The sequence below is a fragment of the Suricata suricatta genome, chromosome 11 (genome assembly GCF_006229205.1).
Source record: "Suricata suricatta isolate VVHF042 chromosome 11, meerkat_22Aug2017_6uvM2_HiC, whole genome shotgun sequence".
NCBI classification, from domain to species: domain Eukaryota; kingdom Metazoa; phylum Chordata; class Mammalia; order Carnivora; family Herpestidae; genus Suricata; species Suricata suricatta.
This window is the reverse complement of record NC_043710.1, coordinates 63,956,677-63,984,624: the sequence shown is the minus strand read 5'-3', so window position 1 is coordinate 63,984,624 and position 27,948 is coordinate 63,956,677. Positions and strand designations below refer to the sequence as shown.

The 27,948-nt window shown below is 38.8% G+C and overlaps 1 protein-coding gene across 8 annotated transcripts in view; it reads left to right on the top strand.

Annotated features, from left to right (window-relative positions):
- Positions 1-27,948, top strand: part of DLG2 (discs large MAGUK scaffold protein 2) — a 1,964,578-nt gene that overhangs the window by 1,900,539 nt on the left and 36,091 nt on the right. For all 8 annotated transcript variants that reach the window (XM_029956387.1, XM_029956381.1, XM_029956385.1 and 5 more), the window contains one exon: positions 2,206-2,281. In XM_029956387.1, the coding sequence (XP_029812247.1) occupies positions 2,206-2,281 (76 nt within the window). The remainder of the gene's footprint in view (positions 1-2,205; positions 2,282-27,948) is intronic.

Genomic DNA, 27,948 nt, shown 5'->3' with positions numbered 1-27,948 from the left:
TGCATTTCAGCTGGAAACACAAAAGAGCTCTCCGTTAAAAAGCAATATGTTGTTAATTATTGATCTATGAATAGCTTAGATTTCATAAACCATTCATCTCTGTAGATTCAGGGTTTTTATCCTCTCTTTTCTTTCCCCATTTTTGAAACTAGAGCTAGCCATATTTAAATAAAAAGTCTGGTTAAAACAACGCATCAAATATTATTTTAGTTAACAGCTGTTTATTGAGGGCTTACGACAGTATGCTGTGGAGTGATAGTGTGGGCTTGCCCTCAGGAGCATACAGCTTTGTTTGTACACTGTGAAAACAGAAGCCAGGGAACGAGAGATAACACCAACATGAAGATACAGATGATACTGTTGTATCTTAAAGGAAGGAGTACTCATGTCTAACTGGAAAGGCTCAGAAAAACCGAAACGTCAAAGGAAGTACTTAGCTTCTCGTTTCCTCTTTTTTCAACCCCATCCTTCAAACAGGCACAAGTCTTACCAATTTTACTTTACTACTACTTCTCAAACCCTTCCCTCTCCTCCACCCCATTACCGTGTCTTGCCTGGAGAATGCCAATAGTTTCTAAATGGACTTCCTGCTTCCCACCGTCCCTTTCCTCTTCCAGTCTATCTTCCTCCTCCGCCAGGGTTATTTATTTAAAATGTTAATCTGTTCTACCACTTTCCACGTTATATCCTCTCCTGAGGATTACCCAAGGAAAAAGCCCAAGTTGGGCCTCCCTGGTGGCCCAGTCTGTTAAGCAGCTGAGTCTTGGTTTCAGCTTAGGTCATGATCTCACGCTTTGTGAGTTTGAGCCTCTCATCAGGCTCTGTGCTGACAACTCAGAGCCTTCCTGGGATTCTCTCTCTGTCCCTCTCTCTTTGTCCCTGCCCTGCTCATGCTTTCTCTCTCTAAATAAATAAACTTAAAAAAATTGTTAAAGCCCAAGTCCTTAATATAGACGGTTATCTTTTATAAGGAGGCCTCACCATCTTACCGTCCCATATCCCATCCTGGTTATAGCCTGTATCAGAGTCTTCCCCACAATCTTTAGCTTGTTTAGACCCTTGGGTCATGCTATGTGTTGTTCTTCCTGTCTGGGAAATTCTCCCCGAATTTTTCCTACTGACTTTCTCATCCTTCAAGTTTGCCATCCTTCAAATTGACACCTCCTCCAAGAAGTCCACCTCAATGCTTTCTACCCCTCCTGCTCACCCTCCAGTGGGATAGATACTCCCCTGAGCCTCAGTGCTGTCAACAGTCTTACAGTGCAGCATTGTCAGTCTGTCTTTATGTCTCTGTTCCTACCAGAAGCACAGTCCTGTGTGTTTATTGCAGTCATGCTTTCTAATGTTTTTCTTTCCTTTGTTCCCCAGCTCCTTCCTTGACACATGGGTAGGCACTCAATGAGTATTTGATGAATGAATGAAGTATCAGGTACAATAATGAAATATGCAGAGATGACAGGAGAATAGCACTGAGGGAAAGGAAAAATTCAAGATTATAACATGTTTGGTTTCAAGGTGAAGGTGCATCCCCTAATGTTCCTAAAGGGAAGGGAAGAAAAGGAAATGAAAAGAAAAGGGTAGGAGAGGGGCGCCGGTGGCTCAGGCAGTTAAGCGTCCAGCTTTGGCTCAGGCCATGGTCTCACGGTTCGTGAGTTTGAGCCCTGTGTCAGGCTCTGTGCTGACAGATAGATCAGAGCCTGGAGCCTGTCTTCAGATTCTCTGTCTCCTTCTCTCTCCAACTCTCCCCTGCTCACACTATCTCTCTCTCTTTCTCAAAAATAAATAAAAGGCATAGAAAAAAATTTTTTTAAAGAAAAGGGTAGGAGAGATGAGGCATGCAGAGGGGAAGAGAGAAGTTTATTTAGGCTCCACTTTACATTTCCAGCTCTACGGACTGTGATTTCTTATAACAGATTTTTGGTTGATTTATTCAGGCATTGAAGTAACACATAATTTTTCTCCTTTGATCCTCCCTACCCCGTATCACTGTGACTCTCAGTACATGTGACACAAAAATTCCAAGGGATGTGTTAACAGGTTAGAGACATTATACCAAGACTTTTTATATTGAACAAAGGAACAGAAATATTTTAGAATACATTTTATTTGAGCTCTAGGATAAAAAGAGATATTCTTCATTTAATCACAAACTTAATCATACATGCCTTGCCACATGATAGACTCTTTATTGTCAATTTTCTTTAGGGTGGAAAGAAAGGAGCGTGCCCGGTTGAAGACAGTGAAGTTTAATGCAAAACCTGGAGTGATTGATTCAAAAGGGGTAAGTACAAAGTAACTGAAATATTAAGTTCTCTCGGTTGCCATGGGCTTAATTACAATTAACATTTAGGCTTTCAGTAGCAATGAAATTATGGAGCTACTAGAGCCCTATAGGAGAGTACTGTTATAAATGTGCTGCTAAAAGCAATAGTGTGTTCTCTGAGGAAGCAGACTTATGGTAAATATATTAAATACTGGGGGTATTTAATACTAGTGGTCCACAGAAATGATATGTTCATGAAGGTGATGTAATGATTACAAAAAAGAAGAAAAATTGGTAGTTTAGTGTTTTCATTTCTTTAAGTTTTTTCTTTTAAATTAAATGTTCTAAAAGGATGGGTTTAATAAAAGATACCTACCTGCTCATCACAAATACGTCTAGTCTGTTACACCTTACAGAGCTCAGACAGTGGTCACGGAAATATACAGGTAGATGATCTAAGTGAATACATGGATTGTTGTGACAGACATAGAAGAGAATTAACAGGGGGACTTTCATCACCAAAATTAAAGCAGTATGCACACATGTATCTTTTCTAGTAACAGCTTTGATGATAAAATTCATCTACCATACAATTCACTAATTTAAGGTATACCATCCAGAGGTTTTTAGTATAGTTAGTTATGCAGTCATCACTACAGTCACTTTGAGAACATTGGACACCCCATAAAGGTATCCTGTAGTAGTCACTTTCCATTGCCCCCAGCCCAACCCCCACCTCCATCCCAACCAGCCTGAGGCAACTACTAATCTATTTTGTCTATAGATTTGCCTATCCTGGATATTTTATATAAATGGAATTATATACCATGTGATCTTTGTGACTGCTTCTTTCACTTCCCATAATGTTCTCATGCATCTATACTGTAACATGTATAAGTACTTTATTTCTTTTCATTGCCAAATAATATCTCACTGTAATGATATATCTCATTTAATTTATCCATTCATCAGTTGATGGACATCTGGGTTCTTAACACTTTCCTCTAGTATGGATAATGCTGCAATGAACATTTGTGTACAAATTTTTGTGTGGACATGTATTCTTATTTCCATTTGGTATATACCTAGGAGGGAATTTCTGGGTCATGTGATAAGTCTACATTTAGCATTTTGAGGAACTTCCAGACTATTTTCCAAGGTGGTTGTAACTGTTTACATTCCCACAGTGTAAGAGGGTTCCAGTGTCTCCACATTCTCACCAACACTTGTTACTATGTCTTTCTTCTTCTTCTGTTGTAGTCAGATCTCATTGTGGTTGCAATTTGCATTTCCCTAATGACTATTTGTGTCGAGCATCTTTTCATGTGCTGATCAGCCATTTCTCTATCTCCTTGTAGAATTGTCTTTTCAGATCCTTTGCCCATTTTCAAACTGGATTTTGTTGTTGTTGAATTGTACAGACGTTCTTTATATATTCTGGATATCAGTCTCTTATCAACTGTATGCTTTCCGATTATTTTCTCCCAGTCTCTTGCTAGTGTTCTTTGATACATAAAAGTTTTAATTTTGATACAGTCCAAATTATCTGTGTTTTCTTTTGCTACTTGTGGGTTTTTTTTAATGTTTTTATTTATTTTTGATAACACACACACACACACACACACACACACACACACACAAGCAAGTGGGGGAGGGGCAGAAAGTGAGAGAGAGAGAGAATGGAGGAGGAAAGAAGATCCGAAGCAGGCTCTGCACTAACAGCAAAGAGCCCAATTTGGGGGCTCAAATCCAGGAACTGTGAGATCATGACCTGAGCCAAAGTCAGATGCTCAACTTAATAAGCCCAGGTGCTCCTGTTACTTATTTTTTTGATGTCGTATCTAAGAAATCACTACCTAATCCAGGGTCATGAAGATTTACATCCATTATAGTCTTCAAAGAATTTTGTAGTTTTAGCTCTTATATTTAGGCGTTGGACCCATTTTGAGTTAATTTTTTGTATATGATATGATGTAGGATTATCTTTTCAACTTCATTTTTTGTCTTGTTCATTTCAAGTATATAGAAATGTAAGTATTTTGTATATCAATCTTATGTCCTCCTACCTGCTGAACCCATTTATTAGTTCTAATAGTTTTTCTGGTATATTCTTTAGCATTTTCTACATATAAGATCACATCATGTGTAAAAGGAGAGTTTTACTTCTTTCTTTTCAACCTGGATGACTTTTATCTCTTTGTCATGCCTGATTTCCCTGATATAACCCCCAGATCAAAGTTGGATAGAAGTGGCAAAGGCGGCCATCCTTGCCCTGTTCCTGACCCTAAGGAGAAAGCATTCAACCTTTCACCATTAAGTATGATGTCAGCTGTGGCTTGTACAGCTTTTAAAAATCTATTTCTAAGTGATAAAACCAGTATCACATTGCTGTATTGTAAAATACTGCCCCCTACCTACCCTTTTTTTCTTCCTGTGCTCTTTTTCTTTATCTCCTTTCCTTTATCGTTCTGTCCTTACAATTTTGGCTTGTCAGCATCACACAGAACCACAAATTATGGCCAATAGATGTCACCATGAAAAACAAAAAGAAGAAAAGCTATCATTTCTCAGGACCTTTGAGCCCCAAACCACAACACTGGCCCTTGACTTCTTAAATAGAAGTGTCACAGAGCAGCCTAGTCATTGACATAACAATTTACTTTCCCCTAAAACATATGAGGGAAATGGGAATTTATTCAAATATAAGGTATACCTCTTTAAAAAAAAAAAAGAGGAGGGTATGTGTCATCATACATGGAATCCTTTCAAATAAATACTGTTTATAAAGAAAGGAGCAGGATTTTTCATTGATTCTTAGTGAGAATTTAAGGGTACAGCTCCTGTTTGTCCATTTATGTATCTGAATATGTGAAAGATACAAGCCTACCGAAGTTCTTTCTCCTCAGAGCTTATAACACTATGAGAGCCCAGCTGTCTTTCTCATATGGCTGAGACATTTGTGTTGTGCTTTTTAATCATACTGTTAAATCCTACTAGGTACATGCCTAGAAAATAGAAAATAAATTCTCAGACTTGAATGACTATTGAAGGAGGACCAGTGATCATGCGGAAAGGGAAACGCTGGACCAACAGGCATGAGGGCCAAGTACTTTGGATTCTGGTTTCGGTTCATGATTAAGTTACTTCTGCTCTTTGGGCCTCATTAGCCAGATAACAGCTTTGAACAACATCAAGTATTTCAGGCAAGTTTCACTTCCAATGTGATGGATGGGTCCTGATGATGGATTGATAGTTTCTGGTAGACTGGTAATTCCTACCAGGTATACTATTGAAAATGATTCTATAACCATGTATGACCTCAACCAGAAAAAAAATGCCATAATTGACTATGCATGCCTCGCACAATGTGGAGAATTATTCTCTATTTGAGGTCCCAGGGTTCAATGATTTTTAAGGTACCTTCCAACAATAATCAATAATACATTATCTATTGAATATACATATATAATATAAATATAAATATGTAATAATAAATATAATATATAATAAATAAGAAACAAAAAAATCAAAGTTATCCAAATCCCCTTGAGAACAATACATCAATGAGAAGATTCTTGCCCAAGAATAGAAAGTAAAGGATGACTGAGAGAAAGTGTGCTGAAGAAAGGGGAGACCAATTACGGGGACGGCCAAGAAGCTAGGTCAGGAGAAGTCACTCACCTTGAGCCAAGGACACAGACTGCAGAAGGTAGTTATTGTTACCAAGGCCCCAGTCTGCAACCTAGGGGTAAACTCAACACATACTGAGGAAGAAAACTACTTGGAGTGAAAAAGAGAATGGGATATTTTAAATAACCTTATCATTAGCTGGCATTGACATGGCATTGTGAAATAGAAGTTGAAGGGGAAAGCCATGGTTGCTGCCCTGCAGTGGCTTAAAATCAGTTAGTGTGTAGGAAGCAGCTTGTAACAAGAGCCTTATTAGTAGTATGTACAAGAGCTATGAGATTTCAAATTAATGGGAGTGGGAATGATCAGAGAGCACTTCATAGAAGAACTTAGACTTTAATTGACCTATCAGAGCTTGAGCTGTTTTTTCAGAACTATCCATTGATTAAAAAGTATTGAGTGCTGCAAAACACCAGGCATTATGCCAGGTACTGTATGGGACAGCAAAGTAACATAAAAAGGCAAGGTCTCTCATCTCAAGGAGCTAACAAAGAGAAATCGAGGCAGGCCTGGCAATACAGTATCACTGATGATACTCATAATGTAGAGAATTAAGTCTTTTTTTTAATGTTTTTATTTATTTTTGAGAGAGAAGAGAGAGAGACAGAGTGCAAGCAGAGAAGGAGTAGAGAGAGAGGGAGACACAGAATCGGAAGCAGGCTCTAGTCTATGAAATGTCAGCACAGAGCCCGACGTGTAACTCGAACCCATGAGCTGTGAGATCATGACCTGAGCCAAAGTCAGACGACGAACTGAGCCATCCAGGCACCCCAAGAGTTAGCAGTGTTTATTTTAAATATCAGGAGACTGAGCTTCAAGAAGATTAACTAATGTTCCTACAGTCAGCTAGTAGATGCAAGTGTCAGGTTTATATTTGGATCATTTTGACAGCAGAATGCACATTTCTTCACACTATACTTTGCTCTGGTAGAAGTCAGAAGAAGGAAGACTTTCAAGAGAAAGTGATACTCTTAACAAGTAAGAGTGTGCCACATATAGGATCCAACACGAACTTGCAGTGGAACCTGTGGGCATGCTGGAGTGAGGCCAAGCAGCTCAGGGACACCAGATGGATGGTGTGTACAGTGTAGTGGTAGTTGTAGCAAATGGGGTGACAAGGAAGGTCTGAAAGGTCAAGCAGCTTGTATGGAAATCCTGGTTGGAGCTTTGAAGCTCATTGAATTTTGAGAGAATCCATGAGGAAACCAATGCTCGTCATTTGAAAGTGCTCATTTGCTGCAAATGAAGTGCCCAGGCTTTCTGTGTACTCCGTGTGGCACCACAAAGTCAGTGTCCACATCTGCAACAAGTGGACAAGTGTGTCAGTGACCCATGTAATTCCAGCCCACGCCAACCCCTAAGCTCGCAGCGGCCATCTGTCCGGATGGGTCTCCCTGAGAACTACATCAGTTTTCCAGATCTCACTGCAGCAGGCTTCCCTGAGGATATCAGTTAAATCCCTCATGAGTCTCCACTCAAACTGGCCTCTGATGAAAACTTGGTCACTCCCTTAATTTCTGTCATTGTTCTTTTGACTTTTTTCATCAATTTCACAATATGTCACTCCGTTACTTATTGAGACACTGAGGAAATTGTATAATCTTCGCAATCAGGCTGTTCTCCATTGAAAAATTGATTTATACTAAATTTTGTTTTTTTATTTTTTAATTATTTTTATTTAAAAATTCCTATAATTTAAGAAAGGGAAATGTATGTCTGTTGAGTATGAGAGTGTCAGTAGCCTTACTAAATGCCAGCCATGTGCAACTTGTAAGTGCCTCCTTTGCACTGCAAATCTTTTCTAAAGCAAGGGCGTTTGTTAAGTAAATAACTAGTCCTGTTTAGTCACAGGCTGGTACAAAACAGAGGTGATCCATATTATTCGAAGTAGTAGGAATTGTAAATAACACACACATCTCTTAATCGCCACAACAAAATGTGAAAAGAAATCATTTGTTCCCTCTTAGCAGAGTTAAAGAAACAAAAGCTTAGAGAGGCAAAGAAATCTGAACCCATGTCTGACTGATTCCAAAGCCCATAATCTGTTTACTATAGCACACCCTCTTCCCATTAAAACCACATCACTCTGTACATCAAAAAAAAAAAAAAGGGTGTTAAACTGGATTTGGCTTTGTCAAAAATTAATTTGGGTTTAAGCTTGAAGCCTGAAAAGAGGGAAGCTAGTTTCCTTGATGATGTCCATCTTTCTGGATGAGAACTTCTCTGAGGGTCACTTGGGGCTGCATGTTTCCTCCATGGTGGCCTGCCAGAGGGACACGTCTTGGCATATGTATATTTTACATAAAATGTATAAATATATATACATAACCTTTTTTAGATGCCAATACAAGCAGCGTGCTAGGCAGTGTGGAACAAGCCACATTAGACACAGGCACTGCCCTGAAGGAGCAGGGATGCTGGGGGAGAGATGGAGTCCCCACAGGGCAGAAATGGTTAGTATCAAAAGAGAGGGACTGGAAGCATGCTCTGAAGTTCAGAGGAGATGGAGATTCTTACTTGAAAGCAGAAAGAATTTCAACTGGGGTGGGGAATGGGGGCAGGGAGAGGAGGCTGGGAGACTTTCAAGGATTAGTAAAATTTGCAAGGGAGCAAGCAGTGAGGTAGAAATGGGATACAAAACAGGTAGGAAGTAAAACATTGTTTACCTTCATTGCAAGCAACAGTTTATGAAGGGGAATAAAAGGACTCAGAAGTGAAAAGTTATACTCCCAACAGTTCTGGTGCCTTAAGTTTTTCAGGAGACTTGTATTTTATCCTGTAGACAGAAGAATTTTAATGGTTGTAACAAAACTCGACCTAGTGATTCCCCCTGAACTTGCACCCTGAATGTACTTGTATTGATGCCCAAATGTCACTCGCTCCCTGGCAAAGGTCCAAACTTACCCATTTTTGTGCCCCTAGCACCTAGCAGGGTGTCCACCAGCATTTTGGCTGCTCAATCCTCCCTTTGTAGAGGAAAGGAAAGAGTGATCATAAGTAGATTTCCAGGAGACCAATCTGGTAACTGTGAGAAGGACAGATTGGAGGGGAGAAAGACCAACCGAAGGAGATGTCTGAGAAATCTACCCTAGTATCCTGGATGTGAGATTCTGAAAATCTGAACTTAATGGCAAAAGAAAAACAATAGGCTACTATTGCTAAAGAGATCAGACAGGACTGTCATCCTTGGACATCTGACCTACTGGTTTCTAATATAATTCTGTTTCCTTTTCCAAAACCCTCAAAATCTCTTTAAGAGGGGATGTTAACTGTGAGAGAGGGGATGGGGCAGAGATATAACTGTGATGATAGGATCCTGGCGGCCTTCCTGAGTCTAACTGGAGCTGGCATGGAGAAATCTCAGTTCCGCTTGTATTCTTAGAAGTTTCCATATGGCCATTGATTCCTACTATGTCACTTACAGATGAAGACACTGAGAATCATTTTTCTGGGACACACAGAGAGTTAGTAGCAGAGCCTGCCATTGTATCATTTATCAGAAAAGTGGCTTGAGAGTCAGTGTTTTGTCAGCGAATAGGAATTATGTTTGCTTCACCAGGATCAGTAATGAAGATTGCTTTTGTAACAGCTTCAGAGTGACTTTTGAATTTAAGGGAAAAGGCACTACTGCCCTCAAAAGAAGACCCTTTAATATTAAGAGCTAATCTTTGGATGACCAGCGCCCCATGAAGAGCTCGAATGTCCAAGAGTAACCTGGAGATTTAGGGAAGGGAAGTAGGGTGAAAAGGACACCATACTGCCCCCAGTCCATGGGGCATTAGGAAAGCAACATTTCTCATAAAAGTTCATCCACCCAGAAAAGACTCCTCCTCAGACTTCTTATTTTCACTTCCCTACTCTAGAACATCTAACAGGTTCTTCATTGGTCTTCTGCCTCTAATCTTTCTCCCCTGATTCTTTCCCTTTACTGTAGGCAATATGGTTTTAACCAGACTTGCATTTTTACATAAAGAACAAAGACACGGCTCTGTCCAGAGTTCTTAGGTGTCATCAGCCCATCCTGGGGAGAGCTGCTAACCCTTTTTTTTTTTTTTTTTTTTTTTTTAGTTTTTTTGATGTTTATTCATTTTTGAGAGACAGAGAGAGCACAAGCAGGGGAGGGACAGAGGATCTGAAGCAGGCTCTGTGCTGACAGCAGAGAGCCTGAAATGGGGCTCTAATTCACCAACTGTGAGACCATGACCTGAGCTGAAGTCAGATGCTCAACCCACCGAGCCATTCATGCGCCCCCATTTTTTAATGTGATTATCACATTTGTCCAAGCTTGGAGCTCCCGCATCTGAGCAGCAAACAGTTCATTCTCTGATAAGGAAATGCTTACAGCTTCTTTGTAGATGGTTCTCAGGGGGGCCTACAACTGAGTTCTCTACTACATGTTAGGAGGGTCCCTATATAAACCTGGAAAGTTAGTTGAATTAAGTTAATATCATTTGAATGAATAAATATGCACTATTTCACTTATTCCCCATATGGTATTAGTCAAGTTACTGATGAGGAAACGGCTCATTTGTGGAATGAAATGGAGAATAAATCATGATCCTTATGTATTTCTATGCATACTTGTTCTTTTAGACATCTCTCTCCTAGGTCTGAAAAATACTGCTGTTGAAACAATCAGGTTAATCTGCAAGCTTATATACCAAATTTAGTATAATTGATACCTGAGAAAATCTGCTCACTATACACATACACATACTTACTTTTATAATATAGTTTAGTTTGTATGTTCTTCTCCCTTCTCTAATTATGTTTTTAAGATACTTTTCTTATTTTTTTACATGTTTGACACTTGCATGTCTGGTCAACCTCATCCTCAGGAGAAAAAAAATACAAAAGTAAAATCTTTAAAATACCTTTGCAATCCAATATTGTTTTCATTGCCTAATTAAGCTAAAGTTTTCATTGTATTAATCTTAGAAGGCATATGGTAAAGTGAAGCATAATAAATTTACTTCCTCATCCTGCTCTCCTCCTCTCTAATATCTTCAGTTTTCAGGTTTTTTATAGACTTTTTAAAAATGTTTATTTATTTTTGAGAGAGAGACAGAGTGTGAGTGAGAGAAGGTTAGAGAGATAGAAACAGACTCTGAAGCAGTCTCCAGGCTCTGAACTGTCAGCACAGAGCCCGACATGGGACTTGAACCCACAAATTGTGAGATTATGGCTTGAACCAAAGTCAAAAGATTAACTGACTGAGCCACGCAGGTACCCCCACACATTTGTTGAAACCAGACTATGTCCCAGGTGGTGATTTAGGCAATGGAAGTCTATAAGTAACACATGGTTCCAGCCTTTAGAAATCATAAAATATTCCCCAGAGGTAAACATGTTAGCAAATAATGAATAGAAGCTGATATAAGTGCTAAGTGAGAAGTGAGGCCAAGATACTATTTGAACTCAGACCTGGAATACTTAAGCATCTCTTGAGGTTCATAGGAAAGTTCCTAGAAGAGATAATATCCAGAGAAGAGCCTTAAGGGATTAACAAAATCTTGACCATGTGTAAAAGGATGGAAAGACTCCTGTAGGCAGATGGGATGACATGTAAGACAGGAAGCAGCCCAATGCACAGAGAAGGCAAAGAAATGTAATGGTACTTAAATATGAAAATTTCCAGGCAAAGCTGCCAAGTGTCTACCAAGAAGGCAGAGGGGAAGCTGGAAACCAGATCATGAGGGCAGTGAAGAGTCTTTGGAGGATTTTACCAGAAGTTAGAGTTTTCACAGATCACCCCTATGCGGAATGAATTTCCAAATGAAGGCACCCGTAGAAAGCAGGAGTCCATTTCAATAATGCAAGTGAGACATGGAGAAGGTTGTCCTAGGACCATAGAGTAGCTCTAAAGAAGAAAGAAGAAACCAGGAAATATTTAGCAGGGAAAAAAATGTGTACCCTGGACCACCCACAGCAGCGTCAGCTGGGTCTCTTACTGAAAATGAACATGCCCAGGTTCAACCCCAGTCCTTTGGAATCAGAATCCCTGGGGATGTAGATAGGAAGCCTGCATTTTAACAAGCCCTCCAAGGGTTTCTTGGGGCTTGCTGAAATTTGAGGTACACAAGCAGAGTGAAAAGGTTTGATATCAGACAGACTGACCAACTTTCACCAGAGTTACTGTAAACTTGTCTGAGCTTCATTACTTCCTCTGTAAAACTGGGGATTATGTTAAAAGAGATAATTTATATAATGTACCTAGAAATATTAGTCCATCTCTTCCCCTCCCACCTCTTGCTGCTACCCACATGCACACACATCTGAAACTCACCTTTATAAGGCTAGAATGAACAACTTCCGAAAATAGTCTATTCCTTAGGTTCTAAATCCCCTTTGGCTCAGACAAGAGGAAGGGCGAGTTGGGGCAACTTTGCCCTATATCCATCTGTTTGATGGGTGTCTTTGACTCTGTGCTTGCTGACTTTGTGGTTGAGCAGGAAGGTCTGATCTCACTCAGGCCCCCACTCCTCCTTCTGCCATTGGCTGCAAGTCAGGACTGATATTAAGTCTTCTACTAGAATGTGTATACCTTATACCTATGGGAAATTCTAAAACAGGCTCGATCAGTGTTTTTTGCACTGGAGAACCATTGCATTTCATTCAGTACACCACTTACTCTGACCATCTGTAAATTGCTTTTATTTTCTACAAGTTTTTTTTAATAGGCATTGCTCATTTGCTATTTACAAAACTTCTGTGAGGTACGTATTCTTAATACGCTTATTTTACAATAAGAAAACTGAAGTTTAGAAGGGATAAATAACTTACCCAAGCTCACAGGGCTAGTAGGTGGCAGAGCTGGGTTCTGCATCATGACATATTGTGTGAGCAAAACGGAATAAATAATTGATTCTTTAAGGAGATTTTGTGTATGAACTCATTCTAGACATTATTTGCATAGCAAATTCTTTCTATTCAATTAGTGATGCTAGTAGGGTTAAAGTAATATAAATAGGAAATGTATAATTTGTGGTTGTATAAATGATAGGTACAGTTTCATCAGATGGGCACACTAAGCTTTTGTTAAATTTTCTTCCCACAATTAATTCAGAAGGTGAGGTACTATTTGGAGAATTTGGCTCAAACCCACTTTTGGTTTGGAAGGTAATCATGAATCAATTCTGATTAACTACAGAGCTTCCTTTAACCTGACTCTTTAAGGCAAAAGGCCCAGAGTCACACCTTTGAGGTTGCATGTTTCATTTTGCAGAAGGTTTGAACTCACTAAAAGCTGAAACACCAATACTGTGAAATAAAGATGCAGGAGTAACTATCCAGTCATCTGACTTCCTCACTACGGTTATCATAGCCAGATTCCTAGCAAGCAAAAATAGTATATCTTGCCTCTTTTCAACTATGTGCTGTTTATACATGGGTAAAAACTCTTTTTTTCAAATGACGGATCATGTACTGTCTGAAACATTTCAACAGCAGCTTCTAGTATGTTCCTAATATTCATTAAAAATACCTAATTACTTTACCCTTTCATTAAAAAAAGCGGGGGTGGGGGTTTCTAAAATTTCACTGTCCTGGATCTTATATTTAGCTTTTCTAACTATGTGATCTGGAACTAGTAGCTTCTCTGACGCTCTGATTTGTCAGCTGTAATAACAAAATCTGGAGAGTAGATTACAAGTTCCTTAAAGGCAGGGAATATGATTTAATTATAGCCTGACATAGTTCATGGCATTCAATCAATAATTATCGGATTAAATTATGTGAGAATAAAGAAGGTGGTGTAGGTGAAAGAAAAGTTATATAAATTAGAAGGTATAGCCCACACAGCTTTTGCTGTGGCTTATAAATAGAAAACTGAATGATGTATTTTGCCTTGAAAGGAAGGTTCTCTATATCTGAGTAGGGTTTTTTCCCTCTCTTTTCAATAAAAAGATTTTGAGTTTCCCCTATGTACTAGATACTGCTCTGGCCACTGAGTGGGCACATGGGTGAGTAAGGCCCTACCTCCATCATCCCAAAGCTTACCTTCCATTGCACATACACACATACATACTATTAGAAACCAGTGCCAATTTATGCATGATACTATTGAACTGAAAACCAACCCAGGGCAGAATCAATAAAACTGTTGCTAAAATAAACTTTTTAAAAAACTGAAGCCAATTTTTTTTTAATGTTTACTTATTTTAGAGAGAGAGAGAGAAAGCATGTGCAATGTGGAAGCAGCAAAGAGAGAGGGGGCTAGAGAATCCAAAACAGGCTCTGCAATGACAGCAGAAAGCCCAGCATGGGGCTTGAACACACAACGCGGGGCTTGAACTCACAAACCGCAAGATTATGACCAAGTCAGACGCTTAACTGACAGAGCCAGCCAGGTGCCCCAAAATGAAACCAATTTTAGACTGATTTCCAGGTTAAAAGCAGAAAAGTGGTTGCGGTGGATCTACTCCTCTGGGATTAAGAAATTCTTCATGAATATTAGTAATAACTCCTTATATTTGCAGTGCACGTTGGTAGACTGTCCATGTCTTGGATGAGGAGGCAGGGGCAGGGGAAATGAGTGACCTGTCCACAGTTACACAGCCAAGTGTTGTCCTTTAAGGTCCATGAATACCATTTCATTTTTCAGCGAAGGTTTACACGGTGTCTTTCACATCAGCATTGTGCTAGTGCTAGGGGGAAACAGAGACACATGGGACTCTGCCCTTGCTCGTGGCAAACATTCAATGGTCTGGGAAAGATCGGGGTTTCTTAGGAAGACAGCATTCTTGATACGTAATCTGTTCCTCTCAAGCATTCAAGAGACTTACTACTGCAGCCGGAGCTATGCGAGTGGCCAAATCATCTCAGGCCAGTTACTCCTCCATAAAATGGGACGGGTAAGAGACGCAGTGAACTTACTTTATTAAGATGTAAGATAAACTAACCTAAGGAGACACAGCATAGAGGGTATTAAGTCAAGTCAAAATTACACTTCTCAAGAAAAAAATCCTTATCTCTCTATCACTCATCTATCATAATGTTATACGCACCAGGAATCTACCAGCTCACGAAGGCATGAGACAATGAAAAGCATGTGATGACCAAGGATTATGATATCCATTGACAGGCACATTGACATACATGTGCATGATATACATGCACATTCTATGCACTTGAGGTCCTTTGAGGGGGAAAGGGAAAAATAAGTCTTTCCGTGCAGCAAGGACAATTGGTATCCATAGGTGACAATGGACAAGCAATGAGAAACATCTCTCATTTGTTAGTGGCGATAACACGAAATGCAGTTTGTGGAGTTCTGTGAAATGTGGGTGAAGTGAGCTTCCCCAGCTGCTGTCTCAAATGTATTACAAGTATGAGTCAGTGTCCATTAGAGCCTGGCTCACTTGAAAAGAAGCAAAAAACTTAACAGGCTGTTTGCCTTTCGTGTTTTAACAGCGTTATGAGTATGTGTTACCAGTTGTTGAAACTGGTATTTGGGCCTTCTTGCTGTGAATGGTGGTTTTTCCCAGAAGGCCTCAAGAAGCCACTGTTCCTCCCTGAAATTGGCTTGTACTCACCTGACGTGAAGAATTAACACTTTAACGAATTGGGGGCACGTGGTCTGTGGGAATGACATAGCTGTCACTCGTCATTCGTGGAGAAAGTGTTCCGGGAGCGCCTCCCAAGCCTAAACCCGCAGGCCCCCGTAAACGTGGAGCCCTGGGAGCACCAGCCCAAATTACAGTCAGAAAATAAATACACCAATTTAGGATTACTACTGTAGTTTTGTGAAAGGTAGGAAGCTCTCCTTTCCCCCAACTTATCCCCCAGAGCTGACTGAACCTCCGTGTTTACCCCCTTCTTAGTAAAGGACAAAGTGCATATATGCTACATAAAGAATTTGACTTGGATCACTATTTCTGAAATGTGAAAACAATATAACTACCATTTACTGAAGGTGATTTATAAGCTAGGCATTTTGCTAAGTAAATTATAAGGACTTTTCTCATTCATTCCTCACAACAACCCTATCGGGTAAGGACTACACAGGGCCTCTTATTTTTTTAAGTTTATTTATTTTGAGAGAGAGACAGGTAGGGGAGGGGCAGAGGGAGAGAGATAGAGAATCCCAAGCAGGCTCCATGCTCCTCACAGAACCTGACACAGGGCATGAACTCACAAACTGTAAGATCATGATATGAGCCGAAATCAAGAGTCAAATTCTTAACCCACTGAGTCACCCAGGTGCCCCCAAAAGGGCCTCTTTTAAAGAAAATAATCCTTCTGGTCTCCCCTAGTGGTGAATAAGTCTTTTTATGATAATTCTTCCTAAATGTGTATAAACAAAACAAAGTGCAAATACCATATGCTGATAGCTCTTATCATGTATAATCTTAAAATAAATTTACAAATTAAATTATATATATTTAGGAGTGCCTGGGTGGCTCAGTTGGTTAAGCATCCAACTTCAGCTCAGGTCATGATCTCACGGTTGCTGAATTCTACCCCTACATTGTGTGGGCTCTGTGCTGATAGGCTCAGAGCCTGGAGCCTGCTTTGGATTCGTCTCTGTCTGTGTCTCTCTGTCTCTCTGTCTCTCTCTCTCTCTCTCAAAAATAAATAAACATTAAGAAAAAATTTAAATTATATATATTAGTACTTATGTATTACAACAAAATTCAAAATCACAATGTTAATGTGGTTGGTGATGCTTCAGTAACATTAAATCTTCACCTGCTGTGTATACCTGGTGGTAGTGGCTGCTGTGTGGACATTTCTTTTGAGTTATCTGGGCTGGGTGTCAGGTCAAGACTCAATTCTCACACCACTGTCTCTCTAAGGAATGCCCAATGCAAAACCAATGAGGGCCCAGGCTGGCCCTCACTCCTCACCTTTGCCCCACCCCTACCTAGCTGGGACCCCTCGGGAGCTGCTGACTGACAGTGAGGCTTGGTTACCACAGGACAGACGCCCTCTGTGTCTGAATTCAGTCTCCACAGTTTTCCTGCCTGCCTCCCTAAGCAGTGCTCTGCTGTCCTTTCTTGTCACTGTGTGCAGGTATGCGCCTGGAGCAGCACCTCTCTCTAGCCCCCATCCAAACTGAATTATGCTATTTTTAAAATACTGTGGGCTGAGAAACCCAAGGAATAAGGTTTCTCTTTTTTTTTTCATGTAATAGTAGGATCTCCCCTGTGATGAAAATACATAAGACTTTGATGGGTAGCTTCTGCGACTTCTCTGTCAGATGCAAAATCCTCCTTCTTTAACACTTATAATCCTAATACTTGAAGTTGCTGATAAAATGATAAAAAGAATAGTTCTGAATTCTATATGTGATTTCTGTAGAATAATTGATACCAATCATTTATTGCTTTCTTCTTTTTTTTATGCTTTTTTTAAAATTTATTTTTGAGAGAGCGAGAGACAGCGAAAGCAGGGGAGGGTCAGAGAGAGAGGGAGACACAGAATCCCAAGCAGTCTCCAGGCTCTGAGCTAGCCGTCAGCACAGAGCCTGATGCGAGGCTCCAACCCACAAACCGTGAGATCATGACCCAAGCCCAAGCCCGACGCTTAACTGAGCTACCCAGGCGCCCCGCTTGCTTACTTCTTGAACGGAAGCAAAAATGCAGTAGCACTGGGGATAACAGGGGTTCACAGTGCAGAGCTGCCTCTTGAGCATCTTTCCCGCCATTTGTTTGATCCCCACTCTCCCCTAAATCCTACACTCCATCCAGAAAGCTTCACAGGATTAGGGAAGTGTGGAGGGGAAACCCGATGGCTTTGCGCCCCCTATTGGGCAGACGTTCCTCTGCCTGAACAGAGCTTTGCAGTCTAGCCCCACTTGCAGTCTCCTAATCATTCTTTACCTCCGCCTAAAAATGGTGCCCCTGGGCCTTCTCCGGCTTCCCCAGTGCCCCTAGCTCCCTTCTCAGTGCCTGTTACATAGACTTCCCTCGTAGCACTTATAACACCGCACGGCAATGATTTGCTTAAACTGTGAGCTTTTCATTTTCTGTTCCCAATGTTTATTATAGCCATATTGCCACAGAAGGGCCACACGTGGGGGACAAAACTCGTCCCACATACCATTCAGCCAGAGCCAGCCTGATAAAGTGAGCTTTTGCAATTCCCTTTCCCAGAGAAGGTGTCTTTTTCTACTTTGTACCAGACCCTTTTGCCATTGAATGCCTGAATATAATATTTGACCAAAAGCAAATAAATAAATATTTTTGGAACAAAAACTAATTATCATTTATTGAACACTTACCATGGCCAAGCCCACACGTCCCTGGTTGTATTCAGCATCACAACAGCCCGTGATGGGGGTATTGGTATCCCACTCCTTTGGAGTCTTCAAGTAATGGATATTGCTGGCAAATGTAGGATCTCCTACCAGGACTGGCACTCTCCAGCCCCTGAAATGAGAGTGGGTAATGAGTAAGAATGTTATCAGATGCTATTTCCTAGCGCTGTACTCTGTGATGCAAATGCATTTTCTCACAAGTGGAACATGATTGTTGTGTGAATGGTATGTCCAAACGAGGTGAAAAGCTCTTCCCCTTGAACTAGGACAGTCGCAGGAAGAATGGAGAAGTGACAGAAATGTACAAGGACTGAAGGACGATTGCCAAGTTTCTGCTGGACGCTGAGGGAAAGAATTCCTCCCCCAAGCACAAGGAACGTTCTCTTCGGCTTTGAAGTGACAATCAGTTACAGTGCCAGACTCACCTGGTGTTTCCTATGGAAATAACGATGAACCTGCTTATCCCATGTCATCATCGAACATGATTAGGAAAGTGTGTTGAGGGGGAAGGAGGGAGGAAGGGAGAGGGAAAGAGTTTTCGTAAAGGGAAGTGTTGGGGTTTTTGAAGATGTTTTTATTCCCTTGAGAGGTGTGTGTGTGTGTGTGTGTGTGTGTGTGTGTGTGTGTGTGTTCATGGCTTTTATCTGTGCACTCTAAAACTTACAAGAATTCAGATCCCTGCCAAGTGAAAAATCTACGCTTTTATCAGCTACTATGTGAAAGTGTAGCAAGCAGTGTTCAATTTTTCTTTGCCCCAAAATGAACTACTGAGAAATCCCTGGGCCACGCGTATCTCTCACTTTGGAACTACAATGCCTTCCCCTCACGGCCACTACCTGTCGTAGAAAACACAGTCCACTAGCATATAGTGTATGAAGTGCACCTCAAAGGAAATGTGTAGACGGGAGTCTCGGTGTGTGTGGCTGAACCCAAGTGCCCCAGACAGAAACACCTCTCCACTCCCCTGCCACATCACCTAACTCCCAGTGGGGGTTCTAAACCCCCCTGTGACTTCATCCTGCTAAAATGGGGCTTTTCCTCACTCAGGTAGGGTAAATCAGCTTACAGCTACCCTGCTGGCCTCGTATCATATCACCTTCAGCCTAAGTGTGTAGACCAGCTAGTGAAGACTGACATAAGGAGTTACCACATAGGAGAGGAACCTTGGGAAAGTTGCAGAAGAACTGGCATTCCTGAGAATGAAGAGAGAAAACCGAGGAGTGATATGGTCCTTGAAGATGAACATTATACTTCGTACTACTACAAAGCATTCACTGTTATCAGAGCCCCTAGTGGACCCATCACAGAAATTGCATGAACCGTTTGAAAAGAATAAAGCAACAGAAATAAGTATAAAATTCCACAGAAAGTAATTTGCCTATAGAAGTCCTCATCAATGCTTACCATGACTGTGACCGTGTCCTGAAAGCAGAGTGGAATGAATACTTGGAATCTTTGCAGTCATAGGAAAGGCAGTGTAACGTAGTGGTGAAGAGTTCGACTCTGGAGCTAACTACTTGGGAATGAAACTTGGCTCATGAATCATAGCTGTGTGAACCCTGGAGCAAATGACCAACCTCTCTGTACTTCAATTTCCTTATATATAAAGTGTAGACACAATTTGAAGCCACTATATAGGAGCTGATGATGTGTGGAAAGCACGTACAATGGGAATCCATGTAAATCACTTATAAAAGTACCTGCCAGGAGGCACCTGAGTGGCTCAGTTGGTTCTGCATCTGACTTTGACTCAGGTCATGATCTTGCGGTCTGTGAGTTCTAGCCCCACATAAGGCTCTGTGCTAACAGCTCAGCGCCTGGAGCCTGTATCAGATTCTGTGTCTCCCTTTCACTCTGCCCCTCCCACATTCAGTACTCTGTCTTTGTCTCAAAGATAAATAAACATTAAGAAAAAAAAATTTTAAAGAAGTACCTGACATGTAGGTTAGCATTTAAAAACACTAGTTTTTAAAAATGCTATTATGTAGAGCCTAGTGGTTTAGTCAACAGAGCAAGTGACTCTTGATCTCAGGGATGTGAATTTGAACCCCACACTGGATGTAGAGATAATAAATAATTAAAATATTTTAAATGCTATTAGGATTAGCAAGTCCCTGCTATCAGTTTTGCTCCATGCATTGTGGAAATATGGGGCCCAGTGTGGGGCCCTGTGGGAAGCACAAAAGAAAACTTTAAGACGAGAGGCTGTTCCTTGCAGAGTTAGGCTGAAGATGAAACAGAAAACTAACATCAATAAGGTAATTAGAGAACTCCTAAGTCCCAAACTGGATGGCTCTGTGTAATGAAAGGGAGAGGACTGCCATAGTCAGAGAATAAACCTACCTGGATAGGTATGCAATTACAGTTCATTAAAGATAACTAATATGAGATTTCATTCAGGTAAGGATATTGCCAGCTATTTTGTCAAACTCCAGATTTTGGAGGAAAAAAATATATATAAGAAAAAAAGAACACTCTCAATTATGAATTCATTTAGAGAATGCTAAAATAGGAAGGGAAAAAAAAGAATTCATGTAAGTTGACCTTGAATGAGGTTTCAGAATTTGTGAGTGATAACAATGAAAGAAACCTCAGAGACCAGCTGGTCTAAGCACTATATTTTACAGATAGAGAAACACCCAGAGATGTGAGGTGACTTGCCAAGTCACCCTGGAAACCCAGGTCTCACTCTGCTCAGTCTGATTCATGACTCCCTATAGATGTTTGCTGGCTTCTCTGGCTCCTGAAAGGCATTCTTCTTGTCTAATATCAATCCGCTGGTTGAACTCCCATCTGTGAGACCTGCAGCCTTTCCTGTGTGTGCTCACTGCTGTTCCTACCTGGCTAGGGGCATGCTAACAGCCACATTTTGCAGGCTTAGCCCTATAGGCCTTGACAGAAACCTTAGAGTTGTAGCAAATAGCTATCAAAATAAAGGGAAGGAAAGGAGGGAAGGAGTGGGGGAGAAAGAGGGAAAGAAAGAACATTAACAAGGAAATGAAATTAGCAGTGTGACCAACATCTGATCCATGGAACTCTTCTGATGCCCATTCTTTTACCTGACGCATGAGAATTTAAAAATAATTTCAATGTGTCCCATTGATGAAAATGAGTAAAGTTGCAAACAAAGGTTTTTGGTTTTCTGCTTAGTTTTGTTTTCAGATTCTGTGGGTTGTTGTATAAGCCATGGTATCTTGTGGTTTAATGATGAAATGCTGGACAATTCTAGAATTATGAAGCAATTAATTAGAATCATCATTAGCCTGCAATTTCCTATGGAGTCTACCACAAAAAAAAAATTCCTATGGAGTCTTTTTAACAAATTAAGAAAGAAAATGACACATTTTCAGGATGCTTTACTGAATTTATCATCTCTTGCACTGGTCGCAAATATTAGGATCTGTTTCAATGCAGACCAAATTGCTAAGGGACCATGAGAGGGCTTGTCACATAGAAGGACATAGTAGCCATTCAATAAATAAATATACTAATTGATAAAGTGAATAATGAAAAATTATAAGTTTATTAATAAAATAAAAAATAACAATGAATGAGTGGCTTGCTAGTTGACAGTAGCATGAACTTGAAAATCATTTTAATTGTTTCCATCAACTATAGCTATGACCCCGTGACCAGACAGCTTCAAGTTTGTGATGCAGGATGGACTGTGGATGAAACTCAACTGTAATAGAAGAGTGCAACTGCACAATCTTTGGTGTTTGACTCTGGTACTTTCATTCTGCCAATTTGAGGTCATGTCCACATTCATGCTGGAATACTTTGAATCTTAGCAAATATATTCATACTAAACCTAGCTCCAAAGCCCTGTATCCAGAATAATAACCTCCCTGCCCCAACCTCAAAAAGGAAGGAAGGAAGGAAGGAAGGGAGGGAGGAAGGGAGGGAGAGAAGGAAGGAAAGAAAGAAAGATCAGGTTTGATGGTCTCCAGGCCATTTAGAGAACACCTGTCAACAGTAATAGATGATGGCTGAAATCAGGCTCCTTTTTCCATTGATTAAAGTAGTGCTGCTACAATATTCATGAGCTACTCAGGAATAGTATTTTGGCCAGTTATTTCACTATGCCTCTGGGTGTGATGCTCTGAAGTGTAACTATATTATTTTCATAGCTTATTATTATCTCATAGCTGTAGATTTTAATGTACAAAATAATCCCTCTTGGAAAAGTTAGTCTTCAAGTGGAGAATTTGGTAGTGAAAAACCAAAACTTAATTTCTCAGTTGTAGGATGTATCTGTGTTTTCTTTTAACTTAATTAAATAAATTGTGCTTTTGGCTAACTGATTTAAAATGTAGCTTTTTCATGAAAGGCTAACATTGTAATAGAGTAATTAGGACAATAATTAGGACAATTAGGCAGATAAGACACATCATTGGGACTAATTATAAATTAAAAATAAATGGGGCACCTGGGTGGCTCAGTCGGTTAAGTGTCCAGCTTCGGCTCAGGTCATGATCTTGCGGTTCATGGGTTCAAGCCCCACGTCGGGCTCTGTGCTGACAGCTGGCTCAGAGCTTGAAGCCTGCTTCGAATTCTGTATCTTCCTTTCTCTCTGACCCTCCCCTGCTAGTGCTGTCTCTCTTTGTCTCTCAAAAATAAATTTAAAAAACATTTAAAAAGTAAATAAATGATTGCTGGTGAAAATGTCAATTAGTACAGATGATTTGGAAAGCAATTTGGCAATATGTCAAATTTTTTAACTATCCATAATTTTTAACTCAATAATTCAACTTCTAGAAATCTATCCCAAGTAAATAATTTGAAACAAAATATACTATAATCATTGCAACATAAAGTACTTAAAAATGGAAAACTACAGAAGTGTCTGAAAATGTAAGAAATGGGTAAGCCAACTGTAGTAAATCCACTTAATGAAATACTAAGTTGTCATTGTGTTTATGAGGTATATTGGTTTGTAGTCTTCATTTCTTTTGATGTCTTTTCTAAATTTTGTTTCTGAGTAATAGTGGCCTCACAGAATGAGTTCTATCTTTTGGAAAAGTCTGTGAAGAACTGGTATTCATTCTTTTTTAAATTTTTAGTGGAATTCACGAGTGAAGCCCTCTGGGTCTGGGCTTTTCTTTATGGATAATTTTTTTATAATTACTAATTCAATCTCTTTGTTATAAATCTATTCAGAGTCCTTTTTCGTCTTGAGTTAGTTTTGGTAGTTTGTGTCTTTCTGGAAATTTGTCCATTTCATCTAAGTTATTCAATTTATTGGTATTTAGTTGTTATAGTATTCTCTTATAATTCTTTTATTCCCTTATAATTCTTTAAGGTCAGTAATAATATCTCTTTGATTCTGATTTCAAAAATGATTCTTGTCTTTTTTTTTCTTAGCCAGTCTCACTAATGGTTTATCAATTTTGTTAATTTTTCAAAGAACTAGCTTTTGGTTTTGTTGATTTTGGGGGGAGATTGTTTTTCTTTTCCTGAGTTCATTAATTTCTGCTCCAGTATTTATTATTGCCTTTTTCTGCTTGCTTTAGGTTTAGTTTGGCCTTTTTTTCCCCAGTGCCTTAAGGTGGAAGATTGATTATTGATTTGAGATCTTTTTTAATATAAGCACTTAATAGCTATAAATTTCCCTCTAAGTACTATGTTAGCTGCATACCATAAATTTTCATATCTTGTCTTTTTATTCTCATTCATTTAAACCTATTTTCTGGGGCATCTGGGTAGCTAGTCAGTTAAGTGTCCGACACCTGATTGCAGCTCGGCTCATGATGGTTCATGAGATCAAGCCCCACATCAGGCTCTGTACTGATGCCTCAGACCCTGCATGAAATTCTCTCCCTTCTCTCTCTCTGTTCCCTCCCCGTTTCTCTTTCTCTCTCTCTCAAAATAAATAAGCATTTAAAAACTAAAAATAAAAATATTTTCTAGTTTCCTTGTAATTTCTTTCTGGAACTATTGGCTAGTTAGAAGAGTGCTGATGTTTTGTTTTGTTTTAATTTTCATATGTTAGGAGTTTTCCTAAATTTTTGTTATTAATTTCTAATGTTTTTCCATTGTTTTACATTCATTAAAGCTGATGCTTCCAAAGACTCCCTAATGATTTAGGAAATTGCCTCTGTCCTCATTAAAATAATTGGCTCCCATTTAGTGAATGTTACTGTCAGACACTATGATAAGAGCTTATCACATTATCACATTTAAATACTCAAAACTGAGACCCAGACATTAAATAGTATTTCTAAGGTCATACAGCTAAATTTTGAAACACTTTCCCATAAGACTTTACTATATGTTACAGTAGTAAATAAAAACAAATCAGTTTAAAATCCTATAGACCATATGATACAACTAAACTTAAACAGTATAATTTGTTTAAAAATAAAGAAACAATAATGTTAAAAGTGATTTATCATAATGGGACAAGTAACTTTATTCTCTACTTCCTTTTAAATTTTCCCTAAAGGAGACATACTTTTTTTGTTGGTAGAAAAAGTATTTTTAGGGACACCTGGGTGGCTCAGTCAGTTGAGTGCCTGACTTCGGCTCAGGTCATGATCTCGCATTTGTGAGTTCAAGCCCCACATCAGGCCCTGTACTGACAGCTCAGAGCCTGGAGCCTGCTTCTGATTCTGTCTCTCTTTCTCTGCCCCTCCTTTGCTTGTGCTCTGTCTCTGTCTCTCAAAAAAAAAAAAGAAAGAAAGAAAGAAAGAGAGAGAGAGAGAGAGAGAGAGAGAGAGAGAGAGAGAGAGAAAGAAAGAAAGAAAGAAAGAAAGAAAGAAAGAAAGAAAGAAAGAAAGAAAAAGAAAGAAAAAGAAAGAAAAAGAAAGAAAGAAAGAAAGAAAACGTATTTTTAACAAACTAGCCTATTAGTTAGGAAAAGGAATACAATATAGGGGGAAAAGTTAGAAAAAGAAATTTAAATGGTAAATTTTATTGAAGGTATTAAAAGCCTTTAAAATTTCTATTTATTTAATTATGGACCACAGAGCTGAAAATGTGATACTATGCAAAACTGAATACAAGTGAATAGCTGAGCCACCACATTTTTATTACTAGTAATAAACAGCAAATAAAAGTAAATCAGATTATAGAGCATAGAATTATGAGATGAAATTCATAATTCTGAAAGAAAAACAATTCTGAGAGATAATAACTGCAGAGAAATGCAATAAATTCAAATATCATTCATTTGACTATGGTTTTATCCTTCCATTACTTCTCCCTCTTTTCTCCAGATATTTGTTATTACTCCTATTCCTCCTCCTTCTCCTTTTTTTGCCAGAAGTTTCTCCCCATATTACCAATGGGAATCATCACTCAAAACTTTGGGTCATACATTTATTTGATGAATATCTATTGAGTATCTACTATGCACTAGATCCTGGAGATACAGAAATGAAAATGATATGGTACCTGCTCTAAGATCATAATGTAATAGGAGAAAAATATATAAAAAATGAGTGGCCTTCACTGTGACCTTCTTGGTGGGACATCTGAGCATAACCATAAAGATGTGTCTAGTTACTCATGAGAAGGGCAAAGGGGAAAGTGTTCCCATAACTACCATCTGGGTGGAGATATTGATGATGTATCTGTATATATTTAAGAGAGGAGCCTAGGTTAAAAATATATTTTGGGTACGTGTCATGGTTCTGGTTCTAACCATGATAAAGATGGATAAGACATAGTTCATATTTCCTCAACCACTGATGTGATTTCTATCATCCTGGTTTAGTTAGCCTGTTCTAGAACTTCTTATTGTTGAAGTCATACATAAGTACTCTTTTGTGTCTGCCTTTAATCACTGGGCATAATGCTTTTGAGATTCATCGATGCTGTTGCTTTTTATTGGTGAAGAAGTTCAATCTTTATTGCTGAGTAGCGATAACAATATACTACAGTTTATGACTTCACCTGTTGATGGACATTAGGGTTGTTTCTTGTTCGGGGCCAATATAAATATTCTTGCACATGGCTTTTGTGGACATATGTTTTTCTCTTGAGTAAATATGTAAAGGATAAATTTTTGAATCATAGGTTAGCTGTATGATTAATTTTATAAGAAGCTACCAAACTATTTTTCAAAGTGGCTATACCAGTTTACATTTCCACCAGCAATTTTTAAGAGAGTTCTAATTGCTTCACATCCAAACCAACACTTAATATGGTTAGTCTTTTTAATATTATCCACTCTAGTGGGTATGAGATGGTATCCTGCTTTGCTTTAATTTGCTTTGCTCTGATGACTAATGATGTTTTACATATTTTTGACCATTTGTATATCTTATGTTAAGTATCCAATCAAGTCTTTTACCCATTTTTAATTGGATGTTTTTTCTTTTTATTGTTTAATTATATGAGTTCTTAATTCTTCTGAATAAAAATCCCTTGTCAGGTATATGTATTGTAAATATCTTTTCCCCATTTGTGTATTGCCTTTTCACTTTCTTAATGACCTCTTTTGAATAGTAGAAGTTGTTAACTATGATGAAATCCAATTTACCAATTTTTTTATTTATCATGTGTATCCTTATGTTCCATCCAAGGAATTTTTGCCTATCTCGGATTACAAATAGATTTCTATTCTATTCTATTCTAAAAACTTTATAATTTAAGCTTTTAGAATTGGGTCTGCAATTCATCTCTAGAAAATTTTGGTATGCCACATAAGTTTTGAATAAAATTTATTACTCCATTCATATAAATACATGGAAAGAATATAATTATGAACCTCTTGTACCTATTACTCAGATTGAACAATTAACAAGTCATGGACAGTCTTGTTTTACATATTCTCATGTATATGATATATAAATATATCAGTATATTTATAAAATACAGTCCTTTTTATTGTTGTTATGATCCAGAATTTAATCCAGGACCAAATTTCCTTAATGTCCTTTAATTTAGAATGGTTCCTTAGTTTTATATGTTTTTTGAGACATTAACATTTTAAGAGGATGTCTCTTAGTTTTAATTTTTCTTATTATTTCTTCATGGTCAGTTTCCTCTAATGCATTTTTGGCAGAAATCCTACATCAGTGATATTGTATACATCTCAGTGCTCTCCTTCAGGAGGCACATGGTGTCAAGTTATCTACTTTTTGGTGATTCTACGCTTGATCACTTGGTTAAGGTGATATCTGCCAGATAACTCAACCAGAAAGGCACCTTTACTCACCTTCTTAATAATTAAATACCTGTGAGGAGATAAATATCATGTTCCTCAACAAATTTTCAATCAATAGTTAACCATGGATGATTCTTGCCTGAATCGATTATTATGATGGTAGCTGAGAAACAGTGATTTTCTGACTTTATCATTCCTTCTATAGTTTTCATTCTACTATAGCAAAAAACTTTCTCTTCCTTCTCATTTTTGATTACTTAATTTAGTTATTTTTAGCAATCTGCCTGGACTCATGAATTTATTTTTTAATTATTTATGTTATACTCCATACCTGTCATTATTCATTTTAATATTCAAATTGTCTAGATTTCACTGCTGTGATCCTTTTAAACTGGCTTGGGTATCCTTTTGACATGTCATCATTAATTTTAGGGTTTTTAAGCTTTGTATTGATTTTGTGTTTATGTTTAGTACTTCTTACTTTCCAGCCCAACAAAGTGTTTTGGACTCACCTTATACTTTCCCTGCTGATGGAATGAGCCATTTCTTAAAAAAAAAAAAAAAAGTTTCTTTTTTGTGGAAACCAAAAGTTCCTTTTTAGGAAACAAAATCTGAGCACCAAGT